Source organism: Trichoplusia ni, chromosome 2, assembly GCF_003590095.1.
Source record: "Trichoplusia ni isolate ovarian cell line Hi5 chromosome 2, tn1, whole genome shotgun sequence".
NCBI lineage: Eukaryota > Metazoa > Arthropoda > Insecta > Lepidoptera > Noctuidae > Trichoplusia > Trichoplusia ni.
In genome coordinates this window covers 2,265,905-2,282,094 of record NC_039479.1, presented here as the reverse complement: position 1 = coordinate 2,282,094, position 16,190 = coordinate 2,265,905, and the positions used below count along the sequence as shown (strand labels likewise).

General features: G+C 34.7%; 2 protein-coding genes across 5 annotated transcripts in view; one reads left to right on the top strand and one right to left on the bottom strand.

The window, feature by feature from the left end:
- The window catches only part of LOC113502870 (transient receptor potential cation channel trpm), a 221,897-nt gene that overhangs the window by 70,151 nt on the left and 135,556 nt on the right, over positions 1-16,190 (bottom strand). The window lies entirely within an intron of this gene.
- LOC113502896 lies at positions 84-14,756 on the top strand. Of its 2 annotated transcripts, XM_026884655.1 has the most exons (7): positions 84-666; positions 790-938; positions 1,828-1,958; positions 2,701-2,790; positions 9,267-9,345; positions 10,406-10,548; positions 11,044-14,756. In XM_026884655.1, the coding sequence occupies exons 1-7, from the start codon at positions 209-211 to the stop codon at positions 11,116-11,118; spliced, it is 1,125 nt and encodes a 374-aa protein (XP_026740456.1). In that variant the 5' UTR covers positions 84-208; the 3' UTR covers positions 11,119-14,756. The 2 variants fall into 2 exon arrangements, with proteins under 2 accessions (XP_026740456.1, XP_026740448.1); XM_026884647.1 differs by lacking the exon at positions 11,044-14,756 and having other exon boundaries at positions 10,406-10,654.

Genomic DNA, 16,190 nt, shown 5'->3' with positions numbered 1-16,190 from the left:
GTCTTCTTGGAGAATGTTTTTTATTGTACCAATAAGACTTTTTAACTTTGCATGTCATGTTGCAATTCTGGCCCAATTAAAAAGAATAAACAGAAAACAAATGAGCTTTTGCTGTCGACTTTCTGACAGGTGATTTTGATCATTTTCTATGTGAATTTTTTATAGTATATAGAACAAAATTATCAGTTATTTTTGGAAGAAATTGGCAATGGATGATAATGATACGAAAGAGGAGAATCAGCCTTCCACAAGTAAGAAAGAGAGTCAGAGGACAAATTCTGGGAACGACTTGTACGATGACAGGGGCCACGATGAACGTGCGTCGAATAGTGAAAGCTCGGTGTCTGCCACCTACTCCGTGAGGAGTCGAATAGACATGGCCGATGCGAGGCCTGAGGTGCCCAAACCCATCATCGGGAAACGCGAACCTAAAGCTCCCGAGAGGAAAAAGAGAGGCAGAAGAGCCACCGGGCGAGTGGTAAAGAGGCGACGCTCGTACGCCCGGCGCCAGGTGCGGAGAGCCCCCAAAAGGAAGCCTCGCCCGAGAGAGGACCGGAAACACCAGCGCGACCTGTCAGTATCCACGATATTCACCAGACTGTCGTCTAGAAGCGGCTCGAGAACTCCCGGCTGCATACATTGTGGACACCGCTGCTGCCGCAGAAGGTAGAAAGCTTTGTGTTTTGAAATGTAAAGTGAAATTTTGATTTTATTTCTAATAAACCCTTTTATTTTTATTCTTTGTTTGATTTAAAATCCGTGTGCTAGAGCCAAGCGGTTTGTCGTCAGATTCCAATATATTCAGAGGAGGTTTAGAGCAAGACGATACGGAATAAGGCATTACCACACTTACCCGAATGTACGCAAAAAGAAGATTGCGAGAGTAAGAAGGTTGAAGAAAAAAAAGGTGGTTAAAATTGTAAAACCGAAGCCGCCAGGTTAGAATAAATTCAATACCTGGTGAAACCAAAAAATACTCACAGAGCAAACTTAAAAAATACCTGATTCGATTTATCTTCGTATATTGCCGCACGACCATAAGCAATAATCTCAGAATTTTATTATATTTAAGTCGACGTATCTAGAGAACGCGCGAACTACGATATAATAATTGAGCACGGTGATTTTTAAAATACGGTTTCAAATTGACTAATGTGTAAATCCAGGACCGTAGCTAACTCTGGACCGAATTTGGTTAAATTTAGTTCAGCACGTTGTGGGGTGAAGAGGTCACAAACATACTCTCAATCTTTTGTTTTAATGATATTAGCAAAATGGAAAGTATATTAATTAAAATGGCAATATTAATTCATGACGTTATTATAGGAAAACTATAGGCAAGCGTACCGATTGTACCTACTTTAAACGTTAATTACAGTTATTGTCTTTTATTATGTACAACAATGTCATTAATTATATATGTCAAACTACTTTATCCACTTCGATGCTTGTATTTTGTAAGATACAAAATACAAATTTTAGGTTAGGATGTTAGGCATCCCTCAAATTACACTTTAAATATTTTTTTTCTGGGGAGACAGTTAACAAATCGTAAGTATATTTTATTCCACTAAAGTCCGATTCAATCGTCAGAAAACTTTTATCTGACTAATAAATATGGCCGTTTGACATATTTTCTATACGAAATCTGTTAAAACGTCGAATATATTCGTTGAATAAAAGTTATCTGGCGATTGAAAAATCGGCCTTAAAAGTTTCAAATATTTAAGCAGAACTCCCAAAATGTTCTCCACCCCTGTCAATAGTCACAATATAATTTCCCGTAGTTTTCCTGATCACTATCCAAAATCCGATATTTCTCATCAGCCTACGCGTCAGTTTGTCAACACGTTCAGATCGGGTCGCGAAGCCAGATGCTGTCGCCTCTCTTCATCAACACCAACTCCGCACCACCTGAGGGAGAAGTACCCGAGCTGCTGCTGCCGACGCATTGCCCGGTACACAACCTTCAGTCCATCGTATATTATACTAGCAGTTACCCGCGACTTCGTCCGCGTGGTTAGAAGATATAAGTTATGACACCTTGGGTTTCGATATCGCAATTTTCTTACGGAACCCTAATATTTTTGAAATAAATTATAGCCTCTGTTCAGCGAGGACAATATAGCTTTTTAACAGTGAAAGAATTTTTCAAATCGGACCAGTATTTTCGAAGCCTATTCGTGTCAAACAAACAAACAAATCTTTCCTCTTTATAATATTCGTATAGTTACGGTCCTCTTCACACCAAAATGATAGTCAGCCGCCAACTGTGACCAAGAAGGTTGATTGAATTTCCATATATATACGTTTTTCGTGCACACTGAACCGAAAATACGCACCGATAATGCCACTCGGCAATCTTAACGCCCTGCGTAAAGGATTACGCATATAAATTGTATAGTTTCGTGTTCATTCTGGGGCTAAAACCAGCGTCTAACTAATATTAAATAAAACTAATAAGTTTGGTGTGAACGAGGATAAAGGTATTTTTGTGTTCAGAACGCCCTTTTTTAAATTACCTTTCAAGTCGGATCCAAATCTGATTTTGTTCCATATTTTTTAGATTTTTTTTACGTCATTTTTCAATTTGTTGATTTAACTTTTGCTGTTTTCTAAATTATCATACTTTGCAGAAAAATATTAGAATTTTATTTTTAAAGTTTCTGAACTTTATAATGAGGTTTACCTAAATTACAGATAACCCCAGAAATGATACACGAAGCGCTCAGGAACCTCACTCTGTGGAGACAAGAAGTCGGGACTTTTGTCATTATGGAGTACTTAAGGGTTAGTTTAAAAATAATATATATTATCATTTTGTTCATATTAGCTGAATGCAATCATTGAGCTTCCCATAGTATTATCAATCCATCTTAAAATCTAAGCCACAATTAGAGATACATCATTTTTGTCCGAGTAAAACTTAACAATGTTTAAGTTTCCGAAGTTTCGAATTAACGCTAACTAATTTATAACGGTAAGTTGGTATTTACTTCATCAGCTCAACAAATAGAGTATTTATTTAGTTAATAGAGAAAACAAACATGAACACATTAAATGATATATAATTCAGTGTTTGAATAACCGACACACATGTTCGACACATGGAACTAAATGACAGAATCATCAAATCGGTTTACCTAGTCCGATATTCTGAGGCAACAAACAAAAAAAAAAACAGACAAATTAGACATCTTGTGCTTTATGAAATCAGGTGAAAAAAGTATAGTAAATATATTTCTCGTAAAAAAAAACTTTCCTGACATGACGATGACGGAGAGTCAAAGTTCCTGTGTTAAAATCATTACCAAGTTTTCTGAAATAGGGACTTCATTTATTATTATTTCACCGGGCTTCTAGAAAACTAGGTTAATCACAATATCAGCGCTTAAAGCGCCTTTAGTTGACATTTCAAATTAACAGTCTTCAGTCAAGATTAGACGCAAACTCCTTTGACGCTGCACTTTCAATCGCCCGCTAATTGCCTCAGCTAACAGAACTATTAAACGAAAACTAGAAGAATACAAAGAAAAATACACTCTACTCAACCAACAATAGAGCTGGATTTCAATTGTCTGTTCTTTCGAGTATCAATTAGGGTTAAGAGCAACTCTTTTCGTGCAGCAAGATATCTTCTATAGCATGTGTTTGTTAAGCTAAATGCTTCCCATTTGTTTTGATTGGTAGAGGTCAGGCAATCAGCAGACATCTTGCGTACATTTAAGATGTTAGGTAACGGAGAGGAGTAAACAACGTTATTAGGACTGATATAATGGAAAAGTTTGGAGAAGGTGTACCAGTTGTACTTAATCGAAAACATTTAGAAAGTTCCTTGTAAATAAATGATCTTCACTAGAACTGGAACCCAATTACCGTTTTTCTTCATGAGATTGCCTAATTAAATCTTTAGGTACATTTTTTTGTTTTTGTGTCTCTGACGAGGTATGCTCTACTTTGTTTTCAACTTTATCTATTTTCCCCTATGGAGGTTATAGTTATGTACTGATGTTCCTTTTCTAAGCGACGTACAGATTTTATACTCCTCTACTTAGAGAACGAACATCTAAAAGTCATTACCACCTCTTTTGATGTTGTGAATGGATAGCAAGAAACATATCGTTTCGCGACCTACATGTTTGTTTGCCCTCCATTTTCTCACACTACCTACAAGTCTGTATTTAGGTGACTTTAGTGGCAAAGTACCGCGCACATTACATTTGTATGAAAGTAACGAAAAGGAGTAATAAAAAAGGTTTTGGTTAGAAAAGTCTTGTATATATTCCCAGAGTAGCTGGACCTTAAACTGATCATGGGAAATGAACATGTATTGTGATTAAACTCTAAAGATGGTGTTGATATGAATAACTAGCTGTTGCACGCAACTTTGTTATGATATGCCATCATATATTGCATGCCATTCATCAATAAATAGGCTATCTGAAAATTACATAATTTTTCAAATCCTACCAGTAATTTCTGAGCATAGCGCGATCAAACACACAAACAAACAAATTTTATTATAGGTAGATGATGACAGAAACAATCTTAAAGCATCGTTGATTGTTATCAAGTTTGTCTTACCAAATAATTGAACTAATGAAGTCTCAAATTCCCAACTTAGTACACAAATAACGATACCATTTGCTATTAATTGCAAACTTTATAATATCCAGGCTTAATTGATATCGGGGGAAATACTTTGATGCCATTAATACTCGTGATGTAGTCAAGTTTGTTTCTGATTGAGGCTATTGGTATTAATAAGGTCTTCGGAGTTTTGAACTTTGGAATAAATGGTATTAATTTTCGGATTATTTGTGTTGGGAAATTGTGTAGAGAACGTTTGTTTTAGTTTTTAGCCTTTGATCGTTTGTTGTCGATGTTGAAAGCACAAAATGTTTTAGAAAATAATAGTTTTTATTCAATCTTGAACTAAAAGTAAAAATTATCATACTTTATTGTATTTCTAACATTTTTATAGTAGGTATCGTGAAAATGATTCATTGTTAAATGATGCAATGTTTTACTGACGCGTATTTATCGGGACCGCCCGATTAGTTTCGGACCCAACCGGAGTCCTTAATCTTGAGCTGATTTTGACTTTACTTCGAATCGCAATCCCACCGCGAAGGTTAATTTTGATTTGGCTTTCGCTAAAATCATCGAAAAAAAAACAATTGTAAATTCTTCATTATTTATACACGAAGTCCAAATTAAATCCTTTACAAGAATTATTAATCTGGCACACAACCAAGCACATGCATACTTATTCTCATTGCCCTTTTCATGCCAATAACTTCTTATTCCTGTTCAAATAATCAAACACTTCTCAATATAGAATCTCATATTTGCAATCTTTTATCAAGTATCTGTTATATCCTAAGCCTTTTCTAGAAGCCTTTAGAAATTGTTACGGATACACGATTGAAAGTTTTAATATTGCGATGTTACTGATGTGAACGAATGAATGAATGGAACGTGCAGTTACAGGCATATGTCGAAGTTTCAATTTTGATATTTAATATGCCTGCATTGTAGTATATGGAATGTTTTGTATGGATCAAATAGGTTTTACATTTTATTCTATTTTGGTTGATATGTAGTAGAACGTAAAAATACGATATTATTTTTGACTTGAAATGATTTTAGGGAGTTAGCCACAGCATGTTAATAGATGATTGTTGGTAGAAGATATAATTAAAAAATAGCTGTTGATATTTTGCGTCTTAATAAAGAAGCTTTATTTTATGTGGGTTTTAATATGATTTGTATAATAAAAATACCTAATTAAATAAACAAGTTACGAAGTAATATTTCAGGTCCGACTCTCACGTGACCGTCTTTTGATGAAACATACAAATAATCTAATAATAAAGTGAATCGGTTACCCGTCCCATTGTTGCCATTTGGGTACGGAACCCCAAAAATTGGTTTTCCAGGTGGCTTAACAAAGTGACATGATAACAAAGTATTTCATTCAAATTTAATAACAAACCGACCTACAAATCACATAATACATTTTTTTTTATCTTTTTCTCGTCAGACAGAAGCCATTAAAAACATAATCAGAAAACCCATTTTGAACCCGGTGTATGTCACTGTACAACTCAAATTAGGTCACCAAACTCAACTTGTTAAAAGCCCATCCTTTATCCGGACTTCCACAAAACAAATAAGATAAGCGAATATCTAAAAGTGAATTGAAATCCTTTTTAATTAAAATATTCCTAAGGGAAAAAGTCTTGTTTCGTTTGTGAGAGCCACATTAAATTTTAAAGTTCGCCGACTTTTGCCAAAGAATTGAGGGTCGGATCCGAGGACAGAGTATGAATACGACGAGCTTACAGAATATATTATTTAGTATTACTGCTAAGATACCCAGTTTTATAGTTAAAAAGGTTAAAAATGGCATATAAAAGGTTATAAATTGCAATATCGATTATAACATTTGATTTTGGGATAGATAGGAATAGGCTGCTTTTTGCTTGACTGTCACTCGAGCCAAACTGAAAAAGTCTAAAGTCTGGTCTAAAGTCGTTTTAAGAATTTCATAGAGACGGAGGTCCTCAATTCGTAGATAATTTTTATGTTTGTTACCTCATAACTTCGTTATGGATGAACAGATTTTGTTGATTTATTTTCTTAAGTTTGGTTTAGTTTTTAGTTACAGACTGTCGTACGTTTATGTTCTTAAAAATATTAATAAAAATAATAACTAACATCAACCGAACAAAACTTAAAACACAAAAACAGAACTGATTTTTCAAGTACGTTCTCTATAAAATAGATGAAATTAAATAGTTAAGTATCATAACCTTCCAACTGCTTTGACGTAAAATGTACTTAGTTTTGCTGAAAACCCCTAGAGGGAGTAAGATGAGAGATGCTTAACCATAAGAGTTCTTCAGCTAAGTATACAGTTATAAGTACTACTGGCAGTTAGAAAGTAATTTTCTTAATTGTGAATGTTAATTAAACATACATCAGCGTAATATCTATACTTAATATATAAAGCTGAAGAATTTGTTTGTTTGAACGCGCTTATCTCAGGAACTACTGGTTCAAATTGAAAAAATATTTTTGTATTGAATAGACCATTCATCGAGGAAGGTTTTAGGCTATATACCATCACACTGCGACTTATAGGAGCGAAGATACAATGGAAAATGTGGAAAAAACAGGGTTGGTATAAATCATAACTTATATCTCCTAACCACGCGGATGAAGTCGCGGGCGACAGCTAGTTATAAATATGTGCAAAGTTTTAAGATCATATGCATTATATCAAAGACAGTAAATTACAAACTTAATTAAGATTAACCAAGTTCAGTTATGTTAATGAAACTTTTATAACTTTGAAAATTAATATTGAATTCTAGGTTTATCCCGATGTATGAAATAACCTTTGTTAGATTTCGAGGTATTCTTACCGCTTCTAGGTTAACTTGACTAAAAAAAAAGACTTATGGGGACTTATCTGTCAGTACGTCTGTCACCAGGCTAAACCATATGAACCGTGATAAATAGAAGAATGAAATTCAGCAGAAGACGTGTTTCTATTGCCACTATAAAAGCAATTTATAAAAGAACTGGGTTAAGTAGTGCTTGGTTGGGTCATAAAATTGATGAGTAATCAATTTATTTTTGAAACCTGATTTTTTAAAAGCCTATTGGAACCTCTCAGTGTTGCCAGTCTGACTCGCACTTGAGCGGGTTTTAAATAAAAAAAACTCGAATATAAATAAATATTTGGTTTTTCAAAAACAATCTCTGAGTTTGTCTGTTTTATACTCACAGTGTAGTCAGAGAACGGCACACAAAGGTGAGGACAAAGAGCCACTTGAGAGGAAGCTCGTATTTTCAGAACATTCGCTAGAAATAAACCACTATACGTATTATATACTAGCTGTGCTATTCGGTTTCACTTACAATCTTTCTGTTAGGCGATTTAATTCAATAAGGTATAAAAGTGAAAATCTGTTTACTCCTATACTTGGGACATTTAAAAAAAACAGTTAAAACAATTTTTATTGTAGTTATTAAAAAAACCTTTGATAAAAGTATGACAAGCGATGACGTCATCAAACGATAACTGGCTAAATAAAATGTTTACGAAACGACAGCCTACTCTTCTTAGTTAATTAATTAGTCATACATTTATCAATAAAATAAAACTTAAAAAACTGAAAGAAATGTAACTTTTAGAGAGTCTTGACTGTCTGTCCATTGCCCATTTTAACTAATACGTATTAACCTTATAACTCCATATCATATCTAAAACAGAGATTAATTTGATTGGAAAGTTAAACAGGTGACAGGTTTAATTTTAAATTAAGTTTAGAAAGTAAACAACCGTTGATTGTTTGGGGCACACTCCCCGCGCTACTGTTGACATTTATAGAGGTGGAAAATTAAAATAGGTTGGTTATATACTCTTGAAGTAGGTATAAACTAAAGTAGTTCTGCAGACAACCGAGGTTCTTACTTAGAAAATATAAAAACATCTAGTGCAGTAACTAAGAGTATTCTATCTATCTATCTAAATGGACTTATTTTTTGGGGATCGTTTTAATGAAACCGATCAAATGCGGGTTAAATTGTTCAGAGTTTTATACACTAAAACAGGTTAAAAAAAAACATATCTGAAATTTATTTTTCATCCACCAACATTTTTTTCAGCGCAACGCCCTTTGCTTAAGCTCGCTCTTGTTGTAGCGGCAATAGCATCATCTGCGATTATTACATTTTATTTAGCTGTCACAGTTCATGAGATACAGCCTGATGACCGACGGACGGACAGACAGACGAAGAGACAGCGGACGCTCAGTAATAGGGTTCGGATTTTTCCTTAAGGAATGAAACCATAAAAATCATTTATTTCAGAATAGTGCAGTACTTTTCAAACCATAAATGACAATTGACTTTTGTGGTTTTTCACCGTTCTAGGTAAAAAAACGCGAATCAGACATTCAGATCACCATAATACACTAACCCAGAAGTTTTCAATATATAATGTTAGCTCTACCTTTCTCGACAGACATCTACATATTGTTGTGCCGAGACTAAGACCCGACCGTGACCCATCGCTCCGTCTAAATTGGAAAATACGGTAGAAATCTATACCCCGCACGTGATACACGTGAATAAGGATATTTTACGACCAGTTTATCTATAAAAACCTCCTTTTTCACTATGGAAAAGTGTGTTTTTATAGACGTCTTTCAGATTTAATATGTAGAATGTATTTTGATTTTATTTTTCAGAGAAATTATCCAGTGAATCCAACGGAGAATGCCTTGTTAATAGAACTGAAAGAAAAATTAAGAGTAGCTGCTATTGTTGGTAAGATTGTTTTCAATCATAAGCAAGGATATATGTAGGTTTCTTCTGTTTTATAGTTTGAAGGAACGATGACAAATATTAGCGATATTATTGTTTATAAACATTTAAATACCAATCACTGTTTCTTCATGTGTGTATGTTGGATTGGACCAGAAGAAAGATATCAGTAATATTAGACCTTCTATCACATTGTTTTATTCTAAACACAGGCTTCCACAACAGCTACTAAAAAATCAACTCCCGCAGTGAAAAATTTAATCTTCTATCTCACACCTACTTAGTTAATGACACGAACACATGCAAGTGATTGTCCTCCGCGGGGAGTGACCCGTCGACACGCCGCGCACAGTGGATTTGACCTATTGGCTTTCCGACCTATCAATATAGTTTTAATGATTTCTATGTTCATACTTAAAGTCTTAATTTATTCAATGATGTCTATGACGTCATTAGGTCGTCATTAGGACGTCAATTATCATTCAAAGACTTTATAACCACGAATTCTCAGTGGGTTTGTTATCAAACAACTGCTCAACTCCTGATTTGGATTTAAGCACGCAACTTTAATATTAAGTGGCTCTTAAGAACTCAAGATGAGCGGACGACTCCAGTCGCCCTTAAATTATGCTCAACCTGTTGACATTACAAACTTTTTGTTGAAAACTCTGTTTCAAATTGTCTTTTTATTGCTGTGCTATTATTTTTATTGGATTTGAGGAAGTTATGTTTATCGTACCTCTACTAAGTGATTACAAATTTCGAATTCAAATGAAGTCATTCAATGTCAGCAACTATAAAACTTTGATATTTAGCCTGTTTTGATGTTAAGATCTCAACTCATCCTACATAAAATGTAGTGGAATTGAATAAAGTGTAGTTACACGGTGTTCATGAAATTAAGAACAAACCTAAAAAAACAGAGAGCGATCAGGAACCGCAGTATTCAACTTACTGAAGGGTGAAGCATTCATCGGCTTTCTATCGCATTTTGTAGTGGTCTGTAATAGATATACTTTATTTTTAATACATTTAGCATGTTATAAAAATATTTTTTCCCTAGGCTTTGTAGTACAAACCAACGAAGACGTGTGGTGTCTGAACAGTGTGCTGCAGAGACGCAAGCTCGCTGCGACACACGTCTCGCTATTCTGGCAGGCGTATGCTGACACCCTCAATGCCTTCCCTTTCAGAAAAGAACCAGAGGTAAGAGAATCAAAACAGCGTACTATTTGTACAGGAGGTTTACCTCCAGCTTTCAAAGTAAGACGGTTGAACTTGTGTCTGGCCTGTTGGTGTAGTGGTTAATGGCCTTGACTGCTATACCGGAGGTCGTGGGTTCGATTCCCACCCAGAACAAATGATTATGTGAGTAACACGATCTTTTGTTCTGTGTCTGGGTATTTTTTTATATTTTGTATGTATTAAAAAAAAACATACGTGTGTTTATCAGTTGTCTGGTACTCATGATACAAGCTTTGCTTAGTTTGAGACTAGATGGCGTTATGAAAAAGTTGTGGAGTATTAAAAGAATGAATAATCTAAAAGTATTTGAGAATGCATAGTATATGTAAGAATAAAATACTAAGAAACGAATTATTGAGAAGTACTTAAATGAAATTACACAATCTATGCACTAACGACTCGAAACTTTCATTTTCCGGAATATAATAATGATACTGTACTATCATTTAATTCCAGCCACCCAAAGAAAAAACAGAGGTACAGACTAACACCGCTCATGGACGAAGTAGATATGGCGACGATTTGATATAGAAAATGATTAAATGAGCTCATCATAATTATGTTTTAATTTATACCTGAAAGGAAGATGGCCGATATTAATACAGGTGATGACTGTGTATGAGAAATGTTAGACCCGTATTTTTGCCTTTATCTCCACTAAAAAACGGACAAGATAAAACTGCCTCACTGTTTAAGAGAGATCGTTTGTGACGTAACGACTTCGTAAAATTTATATACAGAAGTCATCTCATATTATCAAATTATGTTTGCAGAACAAAGAAAAAACTATTTATCAATAATTATTATTAACTAAACTAAGTACATGACAGACGAAGAAAAAAATGTCATCATCCCTATTAATTGCTTGCTTGAGAATATTTTAGTATTTTGAATACATTTTGTTTAATGATCAAATAGCCACATAAGACAGTCAGGTCATTAGTTGCAATTAATAAGAGGAGACCTCGCTGCTCGCTCAGAAGAAGATAGCGGGACAAGATATATTATTTTACCTTTTAGCAAAACTGGCACCCATAGACCGGGATAAGTAGAAGAAGAAACGAAGGTCTTTACCCTTCAAAAGGATACTTATGGCTTAAGATAATAATAATAAGTAGCAATATGAATACCTTAAATTACGCTTTCTCTAAAGCAGTACTAGGCGGGGTGGATCAAAGCAAGTCGTGAATAGAGCGACCACAGAACTACATTTTACCTACACTAATGGGAGTAGGAATTGATTGGCTAGTTCACAGTCTACTCCGTTTCACTCTACTTGATTCCTAGTCAGCGAAATCCCTCTCTAATGCACTAAGTGCTTTTGCCTAATTTCAGGATCCTTAATTAACTCTAACCCTAATTCAGACAAGTCTAATCGTATTAAGCCTTCCTGAATAGCAGTTATCCAATATTGGTACTAGCGAAAAGTAACACCAAGTCTGAAATAACAAAATGTAATTTTCTCCAAATCTTGTTTCTCAACTTCCTGTGGCTTATATCCAACAACTGATTAGTGTTCCAGCCATTTGTATTCTGGTCTAGAATAAAGTCTTCTTAGCCCGCCTTGACCTAAGTACTTCTAATCCAGATTGAAAGTTCTGGCGAGCTTGTAGACTGCAAAACTTGCGACGTGTCCGCTAGCCTCGTTACAATGTATACCTAACATGTGTGATAGAACAACTTGGCTTTTAAGGAAATGGTTATCGTCGTATCTAATGGAAATGAAGTTATGTTTGATATTTAATGATTTTGGTGTTTTAATGAGATATGTGAAACTTGGATATACGTAACAAATGTCTTCTAATAAGGATATCTGTTACTCTTTCATGCGAAAACCACTGAACGGATTTGAACGAAATTTTGTATACGGATAATTTATTGCCTGGAATAACAAAGAGGATAGTTTTAATCTCGATATTGTGTTCCCATATTTTCGATTTGTAGTGGGCTAACCGCTGCTGGTAATCCATACCAAAACTAGTGATTTCATGTGGTTTCACCAGCTTTTATATCGGTTAGCGTGCAAAATGTACTTGCACTTCAACATTGATAGTTTGCTACAAAATATGTTGTGTTCTACTTCAATTGTATGCCTTGAATTTATAAAAAAGGTCTCGTCTCTTCTTTTTAAATGTATTCACAAATATTTAGACCTTTTCACTTATTATTCCTTACATCTATTAAGTTAGACAAATTCAGTTAGCTACTGAGAATTTCCTTACCGAAAACGTGAAACACTTTTCCCTTGATAATCGAATTTAAGCCGGTCGGTTGGCGCTTTTAACATCCACAAATATATTAAGAAGGTCTAATGTTTTATGTAAACTAATCAGCACGGGTCATTTTTATTTCCTTTACCAAATTATAACATTAGGTTAAGAGCCTTTTACATATTATTTCAATCTCTGCGGGCTTGTGAGCGTCATTTCAGCTGTCCTTGCGGAAGCGAGACAAAGCTACGCGGTGTAGCGCTCGATCTTGCTTCCACACACGAAACAGTCGTGTTTTGAACTTGTATTAGAGTCACTGGTTCTCAAACAAATAAAACCCTTAAAAAAACACTTAGATTGGGGAAAGTCCTTGCTTAATGACAAAAGTGTTTGTGTAAAGTATTTGAGAACAAATTGAACCTTAAGTACTCGATGCGAAGGTCGTAGTACTCTCAATTCGGGGTTGTTTACGCTCCTAATACCAGCTTTTGAATGGGAAAGGGAGATGCTGCTTTACGCAATGTAGAGCGCTGTCTCACTTTAACCATCCTGCTCTAGAATTTTTGGCTCATGTAATCTATGTATGTTCACATGTTTCTGTTTTAAAATAGGTAACCTTTTATGCTAATGTAAAAAAGCTTTAATAAATTACATATAATTGGTCGGTTTTGGGTCAATCCCGAAAAATCGTCATTTCATAGAACATTTTATGAATTGTCATGAGGTTTTTCTTAAATTGGTCAGAGTGTAGACCTGACATGACCAAACATGTTTTGAACAATAATTCCATTGTTTTAATAATCTCTTTAGCGTTCTCAAAACATACCGAATAACTTAATAATTTTGCTTTCTATTCTATCAAATAGCTCTGATCGAAGAAGGTAATTTAATCGGAACACTGTTCATCTTCATGGATCTTTGCGTGGGTTTCTACCATTTCTCAATCCCAAGGGATCCCAACGCAGCAGAAATGCGGTTTTCTTGTTACGAAATGAAAGAATCGTTTATTTGAAATGAAATAACGATTTTATGTTGTTCGAAGATGGTGAGAGCTGTTTTTAAATAAGAATGAGCTGAGAAAGCGCTTCGTTGCTTTTGAAAGGAACAACTATATTATCTGAATTGTTGATTCTTTTTAAATTTAAACAGTTTTCTTTTAACTTACCTAAATAGATTATTATTCTTGGTTCTGTTCAAGAGTTTAAAAAGAACGAGTTCTTGGAGGAAATACGTATCAGATTTTCCGTTTAATGTAGACGAACCCAAAGGGTATACAAAACCCTTTTTACTGAGGGTCCGCAGCTGTCTGCCTATCTGTCACCAAGTTGTATCTTATGAACCGTGATAGACACTTGAAATTTTCACATTTTATACATGTGACAAATTACTAACAAAACTTCTTTAGCCCCTATATTGTTCATATTTTCTTGTACGATTGCGAGAAAAAAGGCCATGAAACATTGAGAACCTATTGTCTAATCGAATTCAAAACCTTTGCTCAGGCAATCTGCAAACATCAGACAAAAAAATATAGAAGTTTACGTTTTGAACTACAGGGATGTTAACACTGATACATCATGCATGTGTGTCGTACCGTCTAATTAACTGCCTGAACTCATGTGCTCAAATAAGGGAGCGTTTTGTTTGAGTTTCATTTTAAAGAGCATTTACACTGGTAAATATGGGATTTGGCATCTAAATATTGATATAAACATGGATGATATGAACGGGATCGGGATTAGCGTGTTATTTTCGTGTTTGTTTCCGGATAGCCCTCTGGTCGTCACGCCAAGCGCACTGCGCGCGAGCGATGTTTTATGGGTTCGTTTCTTACGTAGGAATTGTTTTGAGTCTTAAAATTCGTAAAGCCCCCGCGAAATACCGATGAAGCATCGAAAAATAGTGCCAAATTTGATTGTTTAAAAAAGAAAATAATTTCAATTTTTGAATACCAAATTAATTTAATTCACCAATTCCACAAAAAATAAGTCTATTTTACGTCATTCCATGATCCAATTAGAATACCAGCTTTAAAAAAATAAAATTAAACAAAAGAACTTTGTGACTATCGGCAAGTACCTACAATCCTAAAATGAACACACAGGACACTCCTAACACTACTATGCCCTACCGATAACATTGGCAAACACATTACAATACAATTTAATTTCACAATTCCAATGAGAAAGCTCCTTTACAAAATCAGTTTCCACAATCTCTCATCGTCGCCGTGCTAATTACACGTCGTTATGTTTTCTCTTTGATGTGGAGGTACTCGGAAGTGAGAGATTCCAGTTTGTGTTCATAGGTTGAGTAAACAGGTTTAAATATCGATTTATTGTTTGCTAGATATCGAATATGGGTTACGTGTTTTGTATTTATGTTTAAAGATATGCTTGTAAGTGACAATTTAGTAGAATTGTAAGTTGGCTTGATTAATATAGTCGCCCGCGGCTTTACTCGCGTCGTATATCGCTGTAAGGCATAAACCTGTCTTTTTTAGTTGATTAAAAACCCCTACGTTACTCCTAATCTTTCCAAGGACATAATTTCGTGCAAAGTTTAAGACGATCAGTTAATTTTTTCGCGTCATAGCGTAATAAAGTACCAATTACGACAGCACACAATATTACAAAATATGATGTACAAGGGAGCTGCTTATTTCTAAAGAAATCTCTACAAGCAGACCCGCGGTAGGAGAAGTGGTTGCTATTGGCAGTCAACAATTAATTGTAGTTAGTGTAAATAAATAAAACGCCTAGTCATATACTTGGTTTACGAAACTCTGTATAAGATCTACTACATCTGGTTTAGGAAATACCGTCACTTTTTAATTGATTTCTTTAATAAATAAAATACTGCAAGAAAATCCTCAATGTTCTAATTTACAATTATTTTGTCAAAAGTAAAAAAGGAACGCTACATTACTACTAACCGACACACATTCCGATTAAATAGAGGATCTGAAACAATATACACAAACACACAAACATTTGTGGTTTGTTCTTGTTACATACAGGAGAACAGCCTGTACAAATCTGCGTCTAAGCGCGGTCTGTGCAATGACCCGAAACGATAGTCAATATTTTATCCCCTATACTATCATTACTTAGGCTGAATTTTTAGTATTTCTTGTATTTTCCCCACGTTTTTTATACACTCACTTTTCTTGTTTGTTCTATCTGGTTGAATTTTTGCAACTCAATTTAGGCTCTTCCCGATAAGCTAACAAGCTGAAATTTTCAGGGTAGCTTCAAACCCGATCACAATGCAATTGAGAACTATAAAAACGGCTGGACCGATTTTGATGAAATTCGAATGGCGTGAAATATAAAAAAAGTGGTATCAGATTTTTGAAATCCACTTATTACTAGTGTAGTCCTTTTATTCACC